General features: G+C 42.3%; 1 protein-coding gene across 4 annotated transcripts in view; it reads right to left on the bottom strand.

The window, feature by feature from the left end:
• The window catches only part of pik3cb (phosphatidylinositol-4,5-bisphosphate 3-kinase, catalytic subunit beta), an 85,213-nt gene that overhangs the window by 2,419 nt on the left and 59,334 nt on the right, over positions 1-23,460 (bottom strand). For all 4 annotated transcript variants that reach the window (XM_061681115.1, XM_061681114.1, XM_061681117.1 and 1 more), the window contains 18 exons: positions 22,139-22,318; positions 21,729-21,896; positions 19,173-19,262; positions 18,317-18,571; positions 18,150-18,246; positions 17,918-18,048; positions 17,713-17,763; positions 12,201-12,389; positions 11,802-11,923; positions 11,456-11,599; positions 11,205-11,304; positions 10,526-10,722; positions 10,338-10,447; positions 10,179-10,257; positions 3,340-3,507; positions 3,097-3,220; positions 2,805-2,950; positions 1,837-1,969 (listed from right to left, as the gene is read on the bottom strand). In XM_061681115.1, coding sequence (XP_061537099.1) covers positions 1,837-1,969; positions 2,805-2,950; positions 3,097-3,220; positions 3,340-3,507; positions 10,179-10,257; positions 10,338-10,447; positions 10,526-10,722; positions 11,205-11,304; positions 11,456-11,599; positions 11,802-11,923; positions 12,201-12,389; positions 17,713-17,763; positions 17,918-18,048; positions 18,150-18,246; positions 18,317-18,571; positions 19,173-19,262; positions 21,729-21,896; positions 22,139-22,318 — 2,484 coding nt within the window. The remainder of the gene's footprint in view (positions 1-1,836; positions 1,970-2,804; positions 2,951-3,096; positions 3,221-3,339; positions 3,508-10,178; positions 10,258-10,337; positions 10,448-10,525; positions 10,723-11,204; positions 11,305-11,455; positions 11,600-11,801; positions 11,924-12,200; positions 12,390-17,712; positions 17,764-17,917; positions 18,049-18,149; positions 18,247-18,316; positions 18,572-19,172; positions 19,263-21,728; positions 21,897-22,138; positions 22,319-23,460) is intronic.

Raw genomic sequence — 23,460 nt, 5'->3', positions numbered from 1 at the left:
AGGTCAAATCGTCGTGTATGGCAGGGGGAAATGCTGTCTTCGCTTCCCGGAGGCGAAGTCCCGCCTCTTCCGCGTTTACGGCGCTAATTAAGCAAATGCGCATTCAATGTGTATTTTTTTACTCCCGCACTCAAGCGAGGGACGTGAGGAAAACCGATTTCTCGTATCTGGTGGGAATGTAGCATAAGACCTTCCACTTTTGATGAAGTCCTTTGTTGTGTTGGCAGTGTGTTTTGGGTCCATGTTGCATGATAAAGCTTCTCCCGATTAGTTTGGATGCATTTTTCTGAAAATTGCCAAACAGGTTTTGTAGACTTCAGAATTCATTCTGCTGCTACCATCATGAGTTGCATCATAAATAAAGACTAGTAAGCCGGTTCCAGAAGCAGCAATGCAAGCCCAAGCCATGACATTACCTCTACCATGCGTCACAGATGAGCTTTTGATCATAAGCAGATCCTTTCTTTCGCCATTTTTGGGGCCTTTCCATCACATTGGTAGAGGTTCATCTTGGTGTCATCAGTCCATAAAACTTTTGTGGTTCATCCCTGTACCTCTGCAAAATCCAATCTGGCCTTCCGATTATTTTATTTTTTTTCCTGATGAGTGGCTTGTGGTATGGCCTGTATATTTATTCTATCGAAGTCATCTTCGAACAGTTGATTGTGATACCTTCAACCCCTGCCCTGTGGAGCTTGGCAGTGATGTCACTGACTGTTGTCTTTGGGTTTTTCTTCCATCAACTGCTGTTGATAACCTTGGCTGACCTGTTCGATGTCCGTTGCTCAGTACACCAGTAGTTTCTCTCTTTTTCCGGACATTTTAAATTGTTATACATGTCCAACGTTCATGCAATAGCTCTGATCGATTTTCTCCCAGCTTCAAAATGGTTGCTTTTCTCCCATAGACAGCTCTCTGGTCTTTACGTTTGCGTAACAGCAAATTCAGTTTTCACAGGTGAAACCCAAAGCTAAAAACAAGCACTCAATCTAAAAGGCAACACCTGAGCAACTAGAAACACCATCAGTCACATGTTCCAATACTTTTGCTCACTTGAAAAGTGGGTGGGTTCAAACAAAAGGTGGTCTGTCCTGAGTTGTTTAATGCCATTAAATAAAAGCTGGAATTCTGAATGTTTCATCTCCTTGATCTGAAACCCAGATGTCTTCTGTATACAACAAAATCAAAGGAATTGACCTTGCTGTTCCAATACTTTTCCCCCCTCCATCGGTCACAAATCAAAACAGTGTGATTTAACACGACACTTATTAGCCTATTTTACACACAGAGCCCTCAAAATAGCTGCCATTTTGCAACAGTGCCAGAAATTGGTGTGACAAACACTACATTCTACAAATGTTTGATTCAGACCCCTTATTTCAACCTGATTTTTAATTTTCCAAGATTCAAATTTTCCACATGCTTGGATGAGTTTGGTGTGGAAGAACTTGAACTGAACCCTGACCTCAGCTCATTTAACCCATTTTGGACAACAGAAACAAACAACTGATTTTGTGAGCCAGGACCAACAAAATGTATATTCACCCCCATGTCACGACACCCTTTACTTCACCGTTTACACTGGGTCTGATACTACCTCCGAAGATAGGTGTGGGACAAGTTGCCCTCCCGCCCCCAACGAATAATGAACTTGACTACCAAGGTTTAGTACCTTGAATGTGGTTTGCTTATGGCTTTAGCCAATAGGTGATTAGCTTTCAAAGTGAGATTTATCCTAATTACTGTCACTTGGATGTTAGTGATACTTTATTCTTTTCAATTTGGCAGTTTTGACATGTCAGCAAGGACTGAAAGGCATGCAAGTGTGTTTATTACCTTGAGGTACTGGATGTCTTTGACCGACGTGAGCTCAGGCAGGCCAGCAGTAAGCATGAGGGCAAACAGTGTAATGAAGAGGTTCCCATTCTTCCTCAAGATGAGATAGGCCTCCTCACAGTACTGACGGAAGCTGCCAGTTATACACATTGGAATTTCATTGACAAGTGCAATTGGCACATATTTTCCAACTAATATAATAGACCAAGGTGGTAATGCTGGATCTGCTGTCTGACTTAAACGGGTACATGGAATGTGCATGTTTCCAACAGCAGCGACAGTGCCAAACTATTGTGATGGTTTTTGTAGACAACACCAAATACAGGGCAAAGTACTTTGCATTTTTGACATATCAAATTTTGCTCCCTTATACCAAATATATTAATAAAAATTATTCCATATGTAATTTTTTTATATACAGTTGTAATGGTAAGCTTGATTTCTAGAATTTAATAAACAAAACACGGATTAAAATAATGTATATCAAAATAAATACACTATCCCTTGGCTTGACGCGGTTTAAGATCTTGTAGGTTTTGAGGAACTTAATGCCGCTAGGTCACTTCAGTCTCTTCTGCCACCTACTGGTGACTATACATACTGCAGTAGTAAGCAGAAGTTACTAGCATATCAATACGGACATAGAATCAGTGATCCAGTAGGCAGTGGACTAAACTAAATTACAAACTAAATGTCGACCTCCCCTTTGGTAGGTTTAAAATGTTTTGGTGAAAGGATCCATCCATTTTCTATACCGCGTGTCCTTAGCTGGAACCTATCCCAGCTGACTTTAAGCGAGAGGTGGGGGACACCCTATAACTAAAATAATGAGTTTTAGACTATTACTTATTCTTAAAATTACAAATGCAATTTTATTACACACGCAACACTGTTATAATAAGATGACTAGATTTGTTTTCAACACCCTACACCTAGTGATTTGATAAAGCAGACAAAGTGGAACAGACCTGCCAAATTTTTCAGTGTAACCAGTTTTGCCCTGTTGTATGACATGGATAAAGTCGTGTGTGAGGATGAATGGCACACGCTCCCTCTTTATGCCAAACTTTGACTTGAAGTTGCCCAGTATGTGACCGAAGTCTATGTGGAAGAGCTGAGGGGCAGAAACAATGAAAAGGAAGGAGGGAAAAAAGTGAGCTCCAGCTTTCACAATCTGCATTAAAACATCTATTTAATGGTTCTTTGATTATACAATTCACTAAATTACTATAACTACATTCAATACAATATGTTTCCAACCTGTCCTGTGCTGCGGACCATGATGTTGTCACTGTGGCGGTCCCCAATGCCGAGGACATATGTGGCTACACAGTAGCCTGCACATGACAGCGTGAACTCCTCTATGGCCCGATCAAGAGCATCGCTGTTTAAACACAACAAATGAGTATTTATTTAAAAAAATAAATAAAATAAAATAAATAATAATAAAAAAAAAGCACAGACTATAATTAGAGATAATGCTTCCATATAGCAACATCATACCCAGAGTTCCGTTCCTTGAGCCAGTTGAGCAGAGCATCCTTGTTAAAAGCGGCAGTGGCTGCCACATTGGAGCTGGTCAATTGGATGTTGGCAATTGTGTTGGCTGATGACACAACTTCAATCAGCCCTGCTCGGTCACCTGTCGCTAGGCAACCATATGGTACTACCCTGCATGACATGGAGGGCGAGCAGGTTAATTTGTGTAATCACAAGCAATTATAGCAAGGAGTTACCTATTCCTCGTTTCACAAAGATGTAGGCTGCAAATTAAAGCTCTCAAAGATGTTTGTTTTCCAATAGTCTTAAGCGGATGAAACTGATCATTATTTGATCACACTGTACACACATCACCAAATTTAAAAATTCATTATAGGTGGTAGGGGCTCAATGCATAGCAGCAGCAGCAAGCAGATCTTTGTACAGAAGCATAACACTGGTTTTAGTTCAGAACATGTGGTTGTGCGTTGCTGATTTAAAAATACCAAGTCTGGTAGATCTTACAAAATGAAATGAAAGAAAATCTGCACTCAGCAGAATGTCATATTAGACAAAATTGTGGCATCTCACATCTAGATTGAAATAAGCAGATGTATGTAATAATACTGCTACTGTAGCTTTGGAGTGCTACATTGGAGTTGGTGTGCGCACTGCGAAACATTCTGAAATCACGCGCCACTGCAGACTGCTGGGGATTGCGCTAGTTGCCCAACAATAATAAACTAAAATGATCCGATTTTTAAGAAATGTCTCAACAGGATAAGATATGCTGCCCTTGATAATAGACTAATCCTCTGGGTTCCTGCAGTTAATTTAACATGGAAAAGTCCACTCAATGCAGTACACGTTCTAAAGCAACTGACATTAATTCACAGTATAATGTTCAAATAGAGTTTGTGTAGCAATGCCTAAACTTTTATTCCTTAGATTTCTGTGTTCCAAAAATTGGGCACTTTCACTTTACTGTTTTAAGCCAAGCATGTTACACTGTGTTGTCATGTATCGACTTTAAAGCAGTGGTTCTTAACCTGGGTTCAGAAGCGTCTGCGCGTATGTCCGTAAAACAATTTTCACACGGCATTTAGCAGGGGGCAGTAGGCCGTTGATGAACCCATTTATTGTGTATGTGCTGCGAAGATGATACGACGCCCAAGGTGGACATTTAATGTCGCGGCGCCGCTATGGCATCAGACGGCACATATAATAGGAGAGGGGTTGGTCCAGTGGTTTCAGAGTGCTAACAGCAATACACAGACATGAATTTAAAAAAAAAAAAAAGCAGCCCTAACTGGATTTGCTAGCGCGCTGTAGAAACCCAACTAACCTATGTGCCTACGTGGCGGCAATGTTTGCATGAGCAACATTCCCATCAAAGGCAATGCATGGACATTAAAAATAAATATGAATTTGCTCATTTCTCAACCAATTTCCCATGACGTTTACACATTTCTCAAAGCCAAAGCATGTGCTATCAAAAAGAACATTTAAAAAAAAAAGTAAATAAAAAAAAAAAGCCCCAAAATATTCTCTCCTACAAAAGTTTTCCCAGTTCCCTGTGATTCCACAGCATTGTATGCAGCACAATGTGTAGGCATCCTTGTTATTTTGGTGATCAGGCCGTCCACAAACACGGAATGCGCTGACACTTTGGCCCAACGAGCTTAGCGTCGATTGTTCATATCTATGACAGCAATAGACCAACAGGTGGGAAAAAGCATCCGTGCTACTTCAACCACTTCCAAATATGGGCAAGCTTGCAGGATTGTTTGCATAAAAACAAAGAAAAGGAACAGACTGTTGTGAAAATGTGTGGCACTTGCTAAGGGGATAGGCAAGAGCAAAATTCACATTTACAGTAAATTTTCATTGAGTCATGTTTTGTTCTTTAAACAAAAGTGATTTTGTGTGCCACTGATACAAGTTTCATTTTCAGTAACATGATACTTGAAATTAGCAACTTTTTGCGAGCAACCCAACACATTACTATTTAAGAGCTCAGATTAAAGTTATTCATTAAAATCATTGGGTGTTACTATATTGTGAAGAGGACATACTGTTCATCAGCTGCAATATGTTGATGAAAGGTACAATATTTCACAGGAGACAAACGCAGACAATCACCCAAGCTTGCAGAACGGGGGGGGTGGGAGGGGTTCTGCTGTGGTCTAGGGTGGATGGAGATGAAGGCGACGAAGGGGGAAGCGCGCCGGCATCCAAGTGAGGCTCCGCAAGAGAGGATACAGATTGGCGTTCCCGTCGATCCACCTCACGAATCTACGCTCCCTACTCAATAAAATCTTCCATCTTCTAACAAAGACCAGTAAAGACTTCGGACGTTCCGCCGTCCTGTGCTTTACAGAGATTTTTATTTGTGAACGCATGCCCGATGGCGCCGTAATGCTTCCAGGCTTCCAACTAACCCGGGCAGACCGCGTCACAGAGTTATCGGGGAAAACAAAATGTGGCGGGATATGTTTCTATATCAACGGAAAATGGTGGACTGACGTCACTGAGCTCAGCACACACTGCAGGCCGGATTTAGAGTAGCTGTCTTTGAACTGTAAGCCATTCTACTCGTCTCGTGAGTTCGCATCTTTCATGCTCGCCGGTGTTTACATTCCTCCTCAAGCTAGCACGAATGCCGCACTGCTAACGCTCGCTGTACAAGTAAAGGAATGCGCAAAGGCTACGGTGAAAACAGTGAAAAAGTGGACCAACGAAGCAAAGCTAGAGCTTCAAAGCTGTCTAGACTGCACAGACTGGAGTATCTGAAAATTCAGCTGGCAGCCTGGATGAATATACGGACACTGTCACATCCTATATCAGTTTCTGTGAAGAAGTGTGTGTACCTCAAAGTCTGCGCGGATCAGTTTCCTCCAGTCTTCACACAGATCAATAGAGCTCCGGAACTGTGCGAGGTACCATCCTATTTCAAACGCGCCACCATCATCCCAGTCCCCAAGAAACCTGACATCTGTGGTCATGAAGCCCTTTGAACGCCTCATGCTGGATCACCCAAAGAGCGTCACAGGTCCCCTGCTGGACCCCCTGCAGTTTGCCTACCGAGCAAGCAGGTCTGCGGATGATGCAGTCAAGATGGGACTGCACTTCATCCTAGAACACCTCGACGGTGCGGGGACCTACGCAAGGATACTGTTCGTGGACTTCAGCTCTGCATCCAACACCATCATCCCCAAACTCCTCTCTCTGAGGCGGGCTTTCCTATCTCTGGGTTTGAGGTCACCGAGGTGGTTAAAAAGCTCCTCGGTGGCAAGGCCCCAGGGGTGGATGAGATTCGCCCAGAGTTCCTAAAGGCTCTGGATGTTGTGGGGCTGTCCTGGTTGACACACCTCTGCAACATCGTGTGGACATCGGGGACAGTGCCTCTGGATTGGCAGACTGGGGTGGTGGTCCCCTTTTTAAGAAGGGTGACCGGAGGGTGTGTTCCAAAGACAAGGGATCACACTCCTCTATTAAGGGGTGCTGGAGAGGAGGGTCCGTCGGGAAGTCGAATCTCTGATTCAGGAGGAGCAGTGTGTTTTTTGTCCTGGGCGTGGAACAGTGGACCAGCTCTACACCCTCAGCAGGGTCCTTGAGGGTGCATGGGAGTTCGCCCAACCAGGCTGCATGTGTTTTGTGGACTTGGAGAAGGCGTTCAACTGTGTCCCTCGGGGAGTCCTGTGGGGGGTGTTTCGGGAGTATGGGGTACCGAACCCCCTGATACGGGCTGTTCGGTCCCTGTACGACCAGAGTCAGTTTGGTCCGCATATCCGGCAGTAAGTCGGATTCGTTCCCGGTGAGGGTTGGACTCCGCCAAGGCTGCCCTTTGTCACCGATTCTGTTCATAACTTTTATGGACAGAATTTCAAGGTGCAGCTGAGGAGTAGAGGGGTCCGGTTTGGTGGCCTCAGTATTGCATCTCTGCTTTTTGCAGATGTGGTTCTGTTGGCTTCATCAAGCCGTGATCTCCAACTCTCACTGGAGCAGTTTGCAGCCGAGTGTGAAGCGGCTGGGATGAGAATCAGCACCTCCAAATCGGATACCATGGACCTCAGTCGGAAAAGGGTGGCGTGCCCTCTCCAGGTCGGGGATGAGATCCTGCCCCAAGTGGAGGCTCTCAAGTATCTTGGGGTCTTGTTCACGAGTGAGGGAAGAATGGAACGGGAGATCGACAGGTGGATTGGTGCAGACTTTGTATCGGTCCGTTGTGGTAAAGAAGGAGCTAAGTCGAAAGGCGAAGCTCTCAATTTACCGGTCGATCTACGTTCCTACCCTCACCCATGGTCACGAGCTGTGTGTCGTGACCGAAAGAACAAGATCCCGGATACAAGCGGCTGTAATGAGTTTCCTCTACAGGGTGTCCGGGCTCTCCCTTAGAGAGAGGCTGAGAAGTCATCCGGGAGGATCTCAGAGTAGAGTCGCTGCTCCTCCACATCGAGAAGAGCCAGATGAGGTGGCTGGAGCATCTGCTTCGGATGCCTCCCGCCCTCGGATAAGCGGTAGAAAATGGATGGATGGATGGATGTCAGCTAAAGAGAAAAATATCTAGGTTTGTTGTTGTCGGTGCTGTCAACAAAGTGTAATATAGCTTAAAAAAAACTCAGTCAATTTTGAAGAAATATTTCAAGTTACATACAAGCTGACAGAGAAAGTCCAACCTGGAGATATGAATAATAGATAGGTACGACATGCCCCTTTGAGATGCGTGTCTATGATGACACAAAGATAGTAGGGGTTAAAGTGTCAGCGCATTCCATGTTTGTGGACAGTACGAAAACCAAAATAGCAACTGTACAATGATCACAACAAGGGAACTAGGAGTAATAGGTAAGATTATTTTTTTGTCTCGTTTTTCAAATGTTTCTCAACCTACAATTGCAAGGAATTTAGGGATTTCATCATCTGCGGTCCATATCATCGAAAGGTTCAGAGAATCTGAAGAAATCACTGCATGTAAGCTGCATGGCCGAAAACCAACATTGAATGCCTGTGACCTTTTGATCCCTCAGGCGGCACTGCATCAAAAACCGACATCAATGTGTTAAGGATATCACCACATGGGCTCAGGAACACTTCAGAAAACCAATGTCAGCAAATACAGTTCGGCGCTACAGCTGTAATTGCAACTTGAAACTCTACTATGCAAAGCAAAAGGCATTTATCAACAACACCCAGAAACGCCGCCGTCTTCTCTGGGCCCGAGCTCATCTAAGATGGACTGATGACAAGTGGAAAAGTGTTCTGTGGTCCGACGAGTCCACATTTCAAATTGTTTTTAGCAATTCTGGACGTCGTGTCCTCCGGGCCAAAGAGGAAAATAACCATCCAGACTGTTATGGATACAAAGTTCAAAAGCCAGCATCTGTGATGGTATGGGGCTGTGTTAGTTCCAATGGCATGGGTAACTTACACATCTGTGAAGGCACCTTTGGCACCATTAATGCTGAAAGGTACATACAGGTTTTTGGACAAACATATGCTGCCATCCAAACGTCTTTTTCATGGACACCCCTGCTTACTTCAGCAAGACAATGCCAAACCACATTCTGCACGTGCTACAACAGCGTGGCTTCGTAGTAAAAGAGTGCGGGTACTAGACTGTCCTGGCTGCAGTCCAGACAATTCTCCCATATAAAATGTGTGGCGCATTATGAAGCGTAAAATATGACAACAGAGAGCCTGGACCGTTGAACAGCTGAAGCTGTACATCAAGCAAGAATGGGAAAGAATTCCACCTACAAAGCTTCAACAATTTGTGTCCTCAATTCCCAAACGTTTATTGAATGGTTAGGTGATGTAACACATGGTAAACATGACCCTGTCCCAGCTTTTTTGGAATGTGTTGCAGCCATAAAATTCTAAGTTAATGATTATTTGCTAAAAACAAAGTTTATCAGTTTGAACATTGAATATCTTGTCTTTGTAGTGTATTCAAATAAATATAGGTCGAACATGATTTGCAAATCATTGTATTCTGTTTTTATTTATGTTTAACACAACGTCCCAACTTCATTGGAATTGGGGTTGTACGTTAATCTATGAAAGTTTAACTTTTTTAATGGAATTATGGAAGTAAACTTTTCCATGATATTCAAATTTTTTGGAAAGGGTCTGTATACACCTGTTTTGAATTTGAAATATAGTTTTCCCAATCACGAGGGGTTCTGTGAATGCACGTATGAAACCTGCGGGGTTCAGTACCTCCAACAAGGTTAAGAGCCACTGCTTTAAGGGGATGAATCGATCAGCAATGACAGTAGCAAGAAAGCTATGCTGACTAATAATTGAAATAGGACAAATCTGAACAGCAGAGAAGATGATTTGAAACAATGACCACCTAAATTATCAAACATAGGATTGCTATGTAATAATAAGATAATACATTTGTTTTATACAGTGCTTTTCTAGATACACAGATGCTTTTCAGAAATCCATGAGAAGAGAAAATGTATATGTAAATTTGAATGGTGAGCTGGCATTATGCTGATGGTGACAAATTCTGTTGGCTGCATTATGTAGGTGTCACAGGCACCTAATAATCAAGATGCATATCCATCTCTTTGTAAAAGTGTCTAATCTGAAGAAACTTCCAAAAGAACTTCCCCTATGAGGAAGACAACAAGAGAATTTGTGAGAATGTGGATTTTGTTCGGATCAAAAGATGGTGTGTGCGTGCTTGTCTTTGACTGCATGTGTGCATCAAAGTCTAAAGTAATAAAAGTCAAACCAGCACAGGGTAGTCAAGTGCCTCTTCTTTGCAGCCAGCTACCAGAGGCTCCCCTTTCCTTTCGAGAGCAGGAGCAAACACGCTGACAGAGACTAACACACGCACACACACTCACCTGAGATCGAGATTAGCCTCCTTCCATAGCAAATCCATTAACCTCAAAATCTGCAGTGTCAACATATCTTGTCTTAGATCTGGGGGGGTGGGGAGAGAAATAGCCAAATGAGAAAAAAACTGACTTAAAAACCCTGCCCCCTCTCCTGACTTCTCCTACCATCCCCATTCTTGAAGATGATTCCCAAGGTGTCTCCAGCCAGCAACTTGTTATTGTAAACAATCCAAAGTGGCTTCATCTTGGAGTCCATGTAGCGACACTTTTCCACACTGACAAATAAGGATTGAGCATGTTCAAAAAGTTGACAACTTGACACTTTGGCCGACATTGCTAGAGTGTTCTCTCACTTCATGCCTGACAGCAGGATGTTGGGATTTAGAGGAGAGTGGAGGTCAGACAGAGTCTCTGAGTAGCCACTCTGCCTTAGGCAAGTCATCATGGCCTCCTTGGTCAACATTGCCTCCTTTGTCTTACCCCGAGCATTCTTCATGGTTCCCAGCTTTATTAGCTCATTCACTGATTTTAGCTTACTCAGGGCTTCCACCTAGTTGGAAAATATTCAAAAATGGTTTTGTTGTTTTACATTTACATTGTTTCCAATCATCAGATGAGTCATAATTTAAACAGTAAATCATTGATTCCCACTGTTGAGTCTCTACTATTGAAACAAAAAACACTGATGGCATGCATGTTCTCAAACACACAGAGTCAGCTATATAATGACAACCTAGTTTGTATACTCTTCAAAACAGGAAGTGGCTCATGCATGACAGGGTTTAAGAGGAAGTAGGAGGACTTCTAAGGGACCCACTGTCAGAGCAGTACACAGGGCAAAGGTTAAAGGACAGGAGGGTGATGCTATTGTCAGTGTGGCAGGCTATAAATACCACAAATCTAATGCGACAGAGTTGACTATATTTGGATTATTCTGGTCCACATCATGTCTAGTAGGTTAATTACAGTATTCGAAAGAAATCCCATCTGAAGCTCGATGTGTTTAAAGACAACTAAGAATTACGTTTATACCTGTTTCTTTAGAACCTCAATATGAGGGATACTGCCTCGACAGTAGGCTTCAAGCATGAGGGCAAACTGAACTGAAACAGCAGGCATGTGGATTTCTGACCTGTAGGTGGCAGCAGAGACAAAGTATGATCAACAAGTGAAAACGTGTGTCAACACCCCCTTGCAATTTCACTTTGTAAGAAATAAAATAAAAACAACCAACAACAACAACAAAAAACCCTCCTCTTTCGAATGTAAACAAACAAACTTACCGTAAGTGCCAGAAGAGGAAGTGCCCAATCTTGCGGTTCCCCTGGGCTCGCTCCAGCAGGAAGTGGGTAAGGGCACAGTCATAATAGGGCTCATAGCGCAACACCTGCACCAACTGTAGCAAGTACTGTGACAGCTCCTCATTACTTAAGAAGAACAAGTGGGAAGGAAGAGTCAATATTTGGTCAGATTCCTACACTAACGACGACTGACAATTTGAGAAAAAAACGACAGGCAGGTAACATGATTGAAGTGAAAGGTATTGGAAATATTGATAGAAGTAAGGCAAGAGGGACAGAGGACGATAAAAGAATAACATTTTAGAATTGGGACAGTATTTATGCTTACCTCATATCATACAAACAGCGTACAGCGTACTCTCGGACATATTGATCTGGGTAGTTAAAATCCAGAAGCTCCAGCGCATCTCTTGGACACAGTTTGGGCCAAATCTGAAGCAGTGCTTGCAGCTGAGAAGCACACACACACAAACACATTAAATAACTATATGGAACATTTAAACACTTCCTGATAATCTGAGGGCATGTAATGTTGCAACTTGCAATGACCATGTGAAAACTACATACTTTACTATGCTTCTGATTCACTTATAATAGTCACATTCTAGATACAGTCCTTTATTTATTAATGCCACACTGGTGATCTTCTGTAGCAAACACTCCACTCCATAACACACCCATTTTTATAGTCAAGCACATGGGATGATGTTTTTCTTTTTTTGCAAACCTGGGCCATGTCCTCATGTTTGCTCCACTTGACAGAGAGCAGCAGCTTGGGCAGTGACTGAGGGAAATTTTCTCGGCAGTCGTAGCGCAGTGTCCAGATCAAGTCCTTCTCATTCTCACACAGCTGAGAGAGAGGATCCCGCCCCATGATCTCCTTCAGCTCAATGTAAAACTTCTTAACTCCACGACCCTGAAGAAAATGATGTAACGTAAAAAATTATAAAGAGATGAGAATAGTTAAAAGAAATGAGGTAGAATGATTGTAGTTACTATAAATGACAACTAGGTGGCAGACGTGTCTTAACATGCCCTATTTTTTGTCGTTTCCATGGATTTAATCCATCAAAAATAAACACGTCGAGGTAAAAAAATAAAATAAATAAATACAAATATTTTTAATTTGACAATCTTCTTTTCCTTTCGGCTTGTCCCCTTAGGGGTCACCACAGCGCGTCATCCTTTTCCATGTAAGCCTATCTCCTGCAACCTCCTCTCAAACGCCAACTGCCCTCATGTCTTCCCTCACGACATCCATCAACCTTCTCTTTGGTCTTCCTCTAACTCTCTTGCCTGGCAGCTCCATCCTCATCATCCTTCTACCAATGTACTGACTCTCTCTCCTCTGGGCGTGTCCAAACCATCGAAGTCTGCTCTTTCTAACTTTGTCTCCAAAACATCAAACCTTGGCTGTCCCGCTGATGAGCTAATTTCTAATTTTATCCAACCTGGTCACTCTGAGAGTGGACCTCAACATCTTCATTTCCGCCACCTCCAGCTCTGCTTCCTGTTGTCTCTTTCGTGCCACTGTCTCTAATCCGTACATCATGGCTGGCCTCACCACTGTTTTATAAACTTTGCCCTTCATCCTAGCAGAGACTCTTCTGTCACATAACACACCTGATACCTTCATCCACCCGTTCCAACCTGCTTGGACCAGTTTCTTCACTTCCTGACCACACTCACCATTGCTCTGGACTGTTGACCCCAAGTATTTAAAGTCCTCCACCCTTGCCTCACTCTTCCCCCACCACCCCTCTCATTCATGCACATATATTATCTTACTTTGGCTAATCTTCATTCCTCTGCTTTCCAGTGCATGCCTCCATCTTTCTAACCGTTCCTCTACCTGCTCCCTGCTTTCACTGCAGATCACAATGTCATCTGCAAACATCATGGTCCACGGGGATTCCAGCCTAACCTCATCTGCCAGCCTATCCATCACCACTGCAAACAGGAAGGGGCTCAGAGCTGATCCCTGATGCAGTCCCACCTCCACCTTAAATTCGTCTGTCACACCTACAGCACACCTTACTACTGTTCTGCTGCCCTTGTACATGTCCTGTATTATTCTAACATACTTCTCTGCCACTCCAGACCTCCGCATGCAGTACCACAGTTCCTCTCTGGGTACTCTGTCATAGGCTTTCTCTAGATCTACAAATACACAATGTAGCTCCTTCTGACCTTCTCCGTACTTTCCCATCAACATCCTCAAGGCAAATAATGCATCTGTGGTACTCTTTCTAGGCATGAAACCATACTGTTGCTCGCAAATACTCACTTCTGTCCTGAGTCTCCACTACTCTTTCCCATAACTTCATTGTGTGGCTCATCAACTTTATTCCTCTATAGTTCCCACAGCTCTGCACATCACCCTTGTTCTTAAAAAATGGGCACCAGCACACTTTTCCTCCATTCCTCAGGCATCCTCTCACCCACTAGAATTCTATTGAACAAGCTGGTCAAAAACTCCACAGCCACCTCTCCTAGATGCTTCCACACCTCCACAGGAATGTCATCAGGACCCACTGCCATTTTTTAAATTTTACAATACATGTATTATATATGGCGGCACGGTGGACGACTGGTTATAGCGTCAGCCTCACAGTTCTGAGGACCCGGGTTCAATCCCCGCGGGGCCCCGCCTGTGTGGAGTTTACATGTTCTCCCCGTGCCTGCATGGGTTTTCTCCGGGCACTCCGGTTTCCTCCCACATCCCAAAAACATGCATTAATTGGAGAATCTAAATTGCCCGTAGGTGTGAATGTGAGTGCGAATGGTTGTTTGTTTGTATGTGCCCTGCGATTGGCTGGCAACCAGTTCAGGGTGTACCCTGCCTCCTGCCCGATGACAGCTGGGATAGGCTCCAGCATGCCCGCGACGCTAGTGAGGAGAAGCGGCTCAGAAAATGGATGGATGGATGTATTATATACGTGTTTAGTAGACAAACAAATTAACTTATCAACACTTGTAGAGCTATGTAAACCACACACTACACTAAGGCGACATGAGTCGCAGATGGATTTATCAGCGTCACTCAACCAATTGGAGGCACGAAATGGGATGAGGCAGCACTTTCAATCTCCCACACCCCTCCCTGCCACATTGGAGCAAAGCCCAATGCAAAACTCACTCTCTACTAGCCTAAATGCCATGTTAGGTCTGACAGACAGGGTGAAGGCTATTGTCAATATTCGAGTCAAGCCCACACCACGCCAAGAACTTCCTCCCATCCCCCCTCGCCTGAAACCACCATCCACTAAGATGCGGAGGGCCCCTCCTTCAGCCATGAAGAACCTTTTCTGCAAATCTGACTGATATCTGTGGGGTCTTTTGCATAATCAGTCAGACCCCTATGAAGATCAGGCATTATTCATCCCTGTAATTACAAGGGACAGAAAGTTGGTCAAAGAAATATGGCACAAAAAAAGTAGAACTACAAACTTAAAGGATAAAATGTGAATCTATCAAACCATTGTCTCAAGTTATCTCAAGGTCACTGGGTAATAAATCAATGTTGATTAATGACATCATTACAACATATGATCTGGACGTTTTGTTATTAAATGAAACGCGTTTAACAGAAAGGAGCTATAATACAATTTAAAATTAGGCAAAACCAGCAAATTAAAATTTTATGAACAACTGTCAAATAGGGAAAAAAGGCAGTGGTATTGCTCTTATTTTTAAGTCATTATTTCAGTGTAAAGAAATTATACTGGGTGATTTTAGCTCTTTTGAATATCTTTTTTTTGTTTTTTTTTTTTAGTTAAAGGTGACCCGAAGGTTATTGTTTTAATAATTTATAGGCTTCCAAGATACAATAGAACATTTATGGAGGACTTTTCAGAACTGCTGTCAGTTATTTGTACTGACGAAAACTATTTTGTCATAACGGGAGACTTTGTAACATTCATGTTGACAATAACATGGAAAAATAATCTACAGAACTCTCTGCTATACTAGACACATTTGACCTCTCTCAACTTATTAAGAGTCCAACCCACACTGAAGGTCACATCTTAGACCTGGTCATCTCAAAGGATGTTGAAATGCTAATCAATTGACATTAAGGATATGGCTGACCATTTTTGTGTATTCTTTCAATTACAGATTCTTCCAAAAGTTCAGACAACCTCTATGTCTATTAAGACGAGGTACATAAATGAGAGTACCGCCACAAACTGTGAATGCTGAGACAGTTGAACTTTTGGATAATTTCACCTGAAAAATCTCAAATGTCATGAATGCTGTCGCTCCTATTAAATCTAAGACAATCTTGAGGTGACCTAGAACACCGTGGAGGAGCACTATGATGGTAAAGACCTCTAAATCAAAGTGTAGGAAAGCAGAACCTAAGTGGAGAAAAACTAAACTCCAAATTGACTATGACCTCTACAGAAAAAGTCTTTGTAATTTTAACCAATAGTTTGTCAAGGCTAGACAGCAACACTTCTGAAATCATCAGTAAGAACTTAAACTTCAACAATACTGGCACTCTGTTCGCTGTGGTTGACAAGCTCACAACCCCCCGAATTAGATAGCTGAAGAACTCCTAACAGCAGATAAATGCCATGAATTTGCTTGTTATTTTAGTGAAAAAATACAATACATCAGGTTAAATATCAGCGCAAAATGATAAAATGATACTACATCTGAAGCCACCCAGGAAAAACTCTATTAACATGTCAGAATTTGATACAGTTGACCAAAAAAACTGTCGAGAAAACGGTTCAGCAGCTGAAACCATCAACGAGCTGTCTTGAGTCAATACCATCTGATTTTTTCAAAAGCTATTGCGAAGTCTGTGCTAGCTGATTTGCAGCAAATAATCCATTGCTCACTTCAGTCAGGCGAGTTTCCTGAATCTCTTAAAGTAGCTGCCATTAAGGGTCTTCTAAAAAATAGAACGCTGGATGGTTCCATGTTAGCAAGCTAGAGACCCATCTCAAATCTCCCTTTCACAGCCATGATTGTTCAGAAATTTTTAATCAACTCAGCAATTTCTTGAACTTAAATTGACTTTTCCCGATCTCATCACAGTACAGAATCTGCTCTTATTAAAGTGCTAAATGATATAACGTTGAATACTGACTCGGGAAATTCTGGTCTTGTTGGACCTCAGTGCGGCTTTTGATATGGTAGATCATAATATACTGCTGAACAGGTTGGAAACGTGGGTAGGACAGTCCTTAAATGGTTCAAATCCTACCTGGAGGAAACGAGTTATTTTGTAACTATTGGGAATCGAATGACAATGACCTATGGCAGGGGTGTCCAAACTTTTTGCAAAGAGGGCCAGATGAAAATGTATGGGTGCCAACCATTCGGCCTGACATTCCTCGAACCATTACCATTGTAAATTAACATATCGATATTGGAAATGAGAATCTGTTTTCAATTGCATTACCAGGATAGTTAAAGGTTAAAATAATAATAAATTAAACACAAATGAACCATTTTATGAAAGTTGACTGAAATTTATTATAAACATGTATTTATTGATTTTGTTTTAACAAATCACATCCAAGTGCATTTTGACAAAGAATAGTATCGTGACTATACTATTCTGTAATCTGATTTGACTATATTATCGTCAAATCAGATGACACAAATGGAATAAGTTGCCAACAGAAGTGACATCAGCCCCAAGTGTGAATGTTTTTAAGTCCAGGTTAAAAACTCTTCTTTTTTTCCCTCATGCTTTTTAGAGCATTTCCACTTTTAAATTATATTTCTTGCACTGTACATTTTAATTGTACTCCTATTTTTTTTCTTGGTTTTTAAATGCTTTTAATCATGTAAAGGACATTGAGTTATCTTGTGTATGAAATGGGCTATATAAATTGCTTTGCTTTACCTCACAAATTGAGCATTGGAAAAGAAACACAGAGCTGTAGTTGGTATGTTATTCATATGTTCACAGGGAGACCTCACATTGACAAGTTGCGTTTGGACATGCCAAACACAGGATTATGTAATGGGCTGTCCACGCCCAGGGGTGGGTTTCAGGTTGAGGGGTAAGTAAGGCAGGAAAAAGTAAGCAAGTAATCTGATTGGAGACTAGTTTTCTTTTTCTGTTACACCCCGCCAGAAAGAACAATGGGTTTCAAAGAGTAGTGTGGGGCATAGAGGCAGGGGTCTTATTTAACAGCATCATTACTTGATTTTCATTATTTGGCCATTATTTGGATTTTCATTATGCAACTACATCCTAATGTACATTCACTTACCATAGATGAACAGTCACTTGCTCTGGCAATTTCTGCAGCTTTTTCCAGGATCTGTAAACAAGTATGAAGAGACACACTCAGCCACCTATCAGACAATAAAACATACTCTGGGTACAAAATTATCAAAGCTTATTCATGTGTCCAAAATGTCAAAGCGACATGATTGTAAGGAGAACAACAGTACAATTGCTTACTGTCGTCTGACCTTGTCAAAGGGAGGGAAAATGATGGGGTGCGGTGAGTATTCTAGGAAATTGATGTGCAGAGCTGTGGCATTTTCAGTGTACGGATTGGTCTGAATAGTTCCTATGGGGTTCAGCATCTCTTCAAGTTCATCTGTCCAAAACAAAAGAAAACAATTAAATTACTGAAGTTGACTAGCTTTTCATTGCATTCAAATATAAAGCAAACAAGTCAACGGTTGTGGAGTATAATACCAGGAAATGAAGACCAGCAGTGAAGGATGATATCTCCTATCTTTAGCTGACCTTTGTAGTCAAACACCATTGTGTTAACCCAGGCAATGGGGTAGTGCTACGTCACAAAGACAGAAGTTATGAATCAAGGATATCTGTAAAAGTCTGTGTACCTGTTCGCTTCTTACCACTTTTCCTGCCTTGCGAATGGTCTGGTACTTGTTTGGATGGGCGTTTTTGGTGGACTTCTGCTTCTTGACCTTATCCATGACGGCATAAATGGCGAAGCAGAGGCGTGTCATCCGCGGCAGGTCACAGACCGAGATGTCAAACTCTAATGTGCTTTCTTTCCATGTGTGCTCTGAACGTCCACTGCTCTCACTGCTCACAGCTGGTTTGCACAGCAGCTCTGTTCCATGAAAAAGCCCGGCCCTGACTTGAACCTAGGCACCACCACAAAGAAATACAGTTTGATTTAATGACCGATTAGCACCTAAAGGATGGGGCTAGAAATATTAAATATAAATAATCGGTTTCATAGTTGGATATTATACAGGTACTGTTAGTGAGTATGAGTAAGTATCAATATGCACAACATCAGGCTGTGTTCTACTTTCAATGTTTCTTTTTCAAGGGAGTGACAATGTAAATGAGTGTTATGGATATATCCATCCACCCATCCATTTTCTGCACCGGTTCCCCTCACTAGGGTCGCGGGTGTGCTGGAGCCTATCCAAGCTATCTTTGGGCAAGAGTACACCCTGAATTGGTTGCCAGCCAATCGCAGGGCAGTTATAAACAAACAACCACTCGCACTCACATACACACCTATGGGCAATTTACAGTTGTTAATCAACCTACCACGCATATTTTTGGGATGTGGGAGGAAACCCAGGCAGGCACTGGGAGAACATGCAAACTCCACACAGGCGAGGCCAGGATTTGACCCCGGTTCGCAGAACTGTGAGGCCGATATGCTAACCTGTCGGCCACCGTGCCGCCCATTATGGATGTATTGTGGCCAAAAGAAGAGTGTAAGTGTACCTTAGCGGTCTCCTCTGCGTTCACCTTGCTGCCTTTCAATAGAACTATCTTAAATGGGCTTGGAACGTTCCACACACAAATCTGTGCATGCTGTAGGAGGAGAAACATACAATGAATACAGGAGCAAAATATACTGTCATACATTTATATATATAGTACATACAAAATATGCGTTTGTGTGTGGTGGGCTGCATGTTTGGGGGCACATATTGTCAGATAAATGAATAAATAAGTGATTATTTCAGTTCATCCATCCATCCATTTTCTGTACCGCTTATCCTCACTAGGGTCGGGGGCTGCTGGAGCCTATCCCAGCTATCTTCGGGCGGGATGCGGGGTACACCCTGAACCGGTCGCCAGCCAATTGCAGGGCACATAGAAACAAACAACCATTTGCACTCACATTCACACCTACAAGCACCTTAGAGTATTCAATTAACCTACCAGACAAGTTTTTGGGATGTGGGAGGAAACCGGAGTAGCCGGAGAAAACCCACATAGGCACCGGGAGAACATGCAAACTCCACACAGGTGAGATTTGAACCCCGGTCCTCAGAACTGTGAGGCAGATGTGCTAACCAGTCGTTCACCGTTCCGGCTTTATTGAATAAGACAATTTTAAGATTTGGTACAGATTTTAGAAGCATCATGGAAGTTGACACACAAAATTGGCTTTCGTGGCCCACACAAAATGATGTGGTGGGCCAGATCTGGTCCCCGGGCCTTGAGTTTGACACCTGTGTATTGCATAATACCCCAGAACTGTGAGGCAGTTGTGCTAACCAGTCGCCCACCGCACTGGCAATTTCAATTCATTCATTTGTCATTATTTCAGAATAATACAAAGAGTAATGATTTGACTCTGATTTGGAAGTCAGTCACTACTGTGAATATGAATAGAGAATGGGGATTTAGAGGGTGAGTCTGAGCCCTTGCACCTACCCACTCAACTCAGCTGAACAGCAATATGGCCTTTCCGGGTTTTAAAGGACCAAGTCTGAGCCCCCGCCAAGTCATACAAATACATTATGGAACGTGCACATGCGCAAGACAGAATTTGAATAAAGTACCATTGGCACACAGTCGTTGTACTCACGTTATTGGGCACAACATAGACCAAACAGGACTGCAACGAGTATTTGTTTTTTCAGCCGTGAGTTCCAGAACCGTGAGTAGTGCATGTGTGTGTATGAGAATGGGCCCACCTTGTGTAACAAAAACGCCACACACAAAATAAAAGAGAGACGATTGAAAAGATTTGACTGTTTTCCCACTTTGTTTATTGTTTCGCAGTTCACATTATTTTATTTTATTTGTTTGGGTTTTTTTGTAGAAGAGCTAAGGCATCCTATCAAACATACGGCCTGCGGGCCAGAACAGGCCCATCGGGATTCCAAACTGGCCAGTGGGGATGGAGAACACATTCACTGCTATTTTTCAATAAAAGTAACTTTTGTTGCTAATTTTGTCCACTGGAGGGTGCACTGACAACACTTAAATGACATTGATACACTTGTGAAAGCCAAACGATGCCAAGTTTCAGGAGCACACTAACATAAAATGGTGTGCCATGTTCACACTACAATTCTGTGAAAATAAATACCTCCTGTAGAAATGTTGAATATTACAAAATTTCAGTCAAAAGTTTCACTCCAAAAGAGGTTGGTTTGTTGGAATTTTTTTTCTCTCTTTCCATGCACTGCCACAACTTACATGTTTTTATGTAGACCAAATAGAATCGCTTGAAAAAGGGCATCTGGGCATTCTCAACGCAAATTACACGGTGGACGACTGGTTTAGCACATCTGCCTCAGTTCTGAGGACCGGGGTTCAAATCCCGGCCTCGACTGTGTGGAGTTTGCATGTTCTCCCCGTGCCTGCATGGGTTTTCTCTGGGCACTCTGGTTTCCTCCCACATCTCAAAAACATGCGTGGTAGGTTGAGTGAAGACTAAATTGCTCGTAGGTGTGAATGTGAGTGCGAATGGTTGTTTGTTTATGTGTGTCCTGCGATTGGCTGGCGACCAGTTCAGGGTGTACCCTGCCTCTCGCTCCAAGATAGCTGGGATAAGCTCCAGGACGCCCGGGACCCTTGTGAGGATAAGTGGTACACGAAATGGATGGATGGATATTAAAAATGAATAAGCATTATACCATTTATCCTATTATGGGTCAAGGAAAAAAGCTGGAGCCTATCCAAGCAGACAAGAGGCGCAGATAATCAATAAATGGACAGACTGGGGCATTAGGAGGTAATAGATCCTGGGCCAGCTGTCTGAAACGCTGCTATGTGAATCACTACACTACTAATGCTGCCAAAGCAATTAATATTTTTGAAAAAGTCAAAAGTAAAATAAAACGTCTGATAATTTACTTGTAAACAATGTTTAGGGTTAAATATTTAGTTTCCAATTATTCCAAGGAGTGCAATTTGAAGAGCTATATTAACAATAGGTTTATTATTTTGACTGTGATTTGTAGTGTGGAGAACAGCACTGCACTGTGTTTCTAATCACCTTATTTAGCTACATGAGAGGGAAGCACATCATTGACTCACCATGGGAACCCTTCTTTTGGGAGGTAGCGGCAAAGGTGGGTTGGAGGACTTCCGACTGACTACTGCTCCAATGGCAGTAATTTCCTTTTCAAACATGGCCTTGACTGTGCTGGAGGAGACCAGGGTAAGGTGCGGAGACTCCTTCGCCTTCATGCAAGTGCGTATATACTACAGAGAAGACAGGATATATGCAACTTGTACAAAATACAAATGACCAATGGCAAGGGAATAAGCATAACTAATACGTATTCATAAAAAAAAAAAAGAAGAAGCCCTGCTTAATTACATATAATAAGCAGAACAGCTATTTAGCCAAAAGCTCTTTTTTCATTCTGTGCTCTTAACTACCTTCATTGTTTCTCTAAAATGTGTAAACAAACAACAAACTACAACAACATGCACTCACTGACCTTGTATTCACAGAGAGCATGGTCTCCACAGAGGAACTCCATGCAATGGCTGACTCTCAGTACATACTGTCCTGTCCATGCCTCCTCCTTGTGCCCATGAGTGGTCAACCACTTCTTCAAAGCAAGTTCCACCAGCTCAGCAGGGTTGCAGGATGCAGGCACTTTCAGACTGGCAGAATCCTTTAGGAGAAAGCCTTTCATGTTTGCATTTATCACTTCAAGACTCAAGCTATACTTCTAAAAATATTAACTCAGCCTTATAAGTGTCTATGACTTATTCAGCATGAAGTGGTATTTTAGATTCTAAATGTTTTGTTATTTTGTGTAAAAAAGTAACTACTGAAGGCATAGCAAACAAACAGTCATATAATACAATGATAGGTCATTGACACACGTGATGAAACGGGTGCAGAATCAACTGACGGATTGGACAACACCTTCTGGATGAAATGAGGATTACTGTTATATTCTAATTATAGCTCAGTATTGACCCAATTCCTGAGATGGAATTATAATTACCTAGCAATATTATATGATTGCATAAATTAAAACTTATTTGGGTAAAATGCAAGCACATACCACACAAATCTGAATTTGAAATGAGATCGAATACAAATGTCAACACAACGAGAGACCAGAGTGCACATGGGCCTGGCTAACCACTAAATAAGCCTAATGATATCACAAAAGGCTCACCAATGAACAATGGCCAGGCTCACTTTACAACAATACCACACTTCCTGCCTATAGTATAGTTTATTGTGTCTGGCCTTCCAAATAAGACTTCCTGCCCAATTTTCACTTGAGCACAGATTGCCTGCCCTTGTATAAGGAAATACTGTAATGCAGTCTTGAGTGTTGTCACCATGGTTATGAAAAAACAACGTGTAACAGAAGGACAGAGCAAAAAACGAGCGAAACTAATGCGACTACGGGCAGGATTTCAGTCCACTGAACTCCCTGTCAAATTCTATGAGAATGGGATAGTTAGGATGTTAGCTCTGACACACTTAGTCTTGTCACATGACTTACAAGTACTGGTAGTTCTCAGTTCTCAGTCACATGATGACATTGAGCAGAAAAAACAGCTGAGCTGCTTTTTAGCAAAAATAAAATTGCTCAATGATCTCCGTTTTATGTCATTTGGTGTCTTAACAGTGCAGAAATTTTTATTTTTCTTCATTTAATCAGGCTTTTGGATGGAGGATGATCTCCTGGCAACAAAATGTTGCAGTCTGCTGACCGGTCGACAACAGACAGTATTCTAATGGTATAAACAGGCCACATGCCAAGAAGATTGTTCATTGTTGATCTTTTTTTCT

Source organism: Phycodurus eques, chromosome 7 (genome assembly GCF_024500275.1).
Source record: "Phycodurus eques isolate BA_2022a chromosome 7, UOR_Pequ_1.1, whole genome shotgun sequence".
Classification (NCBI taxonomy): domain Eukaryota; kingdom Metazoa; phylum Chordata; class Actinopteri; order Syngnathiformes; family Syngnathidae; genus Phycodurus; species Phycodurus eques.
Note: the sequence above shows the minus strand (reverse complement) of the source record. Positions and strands in the feature narration are given on the sequence as shown.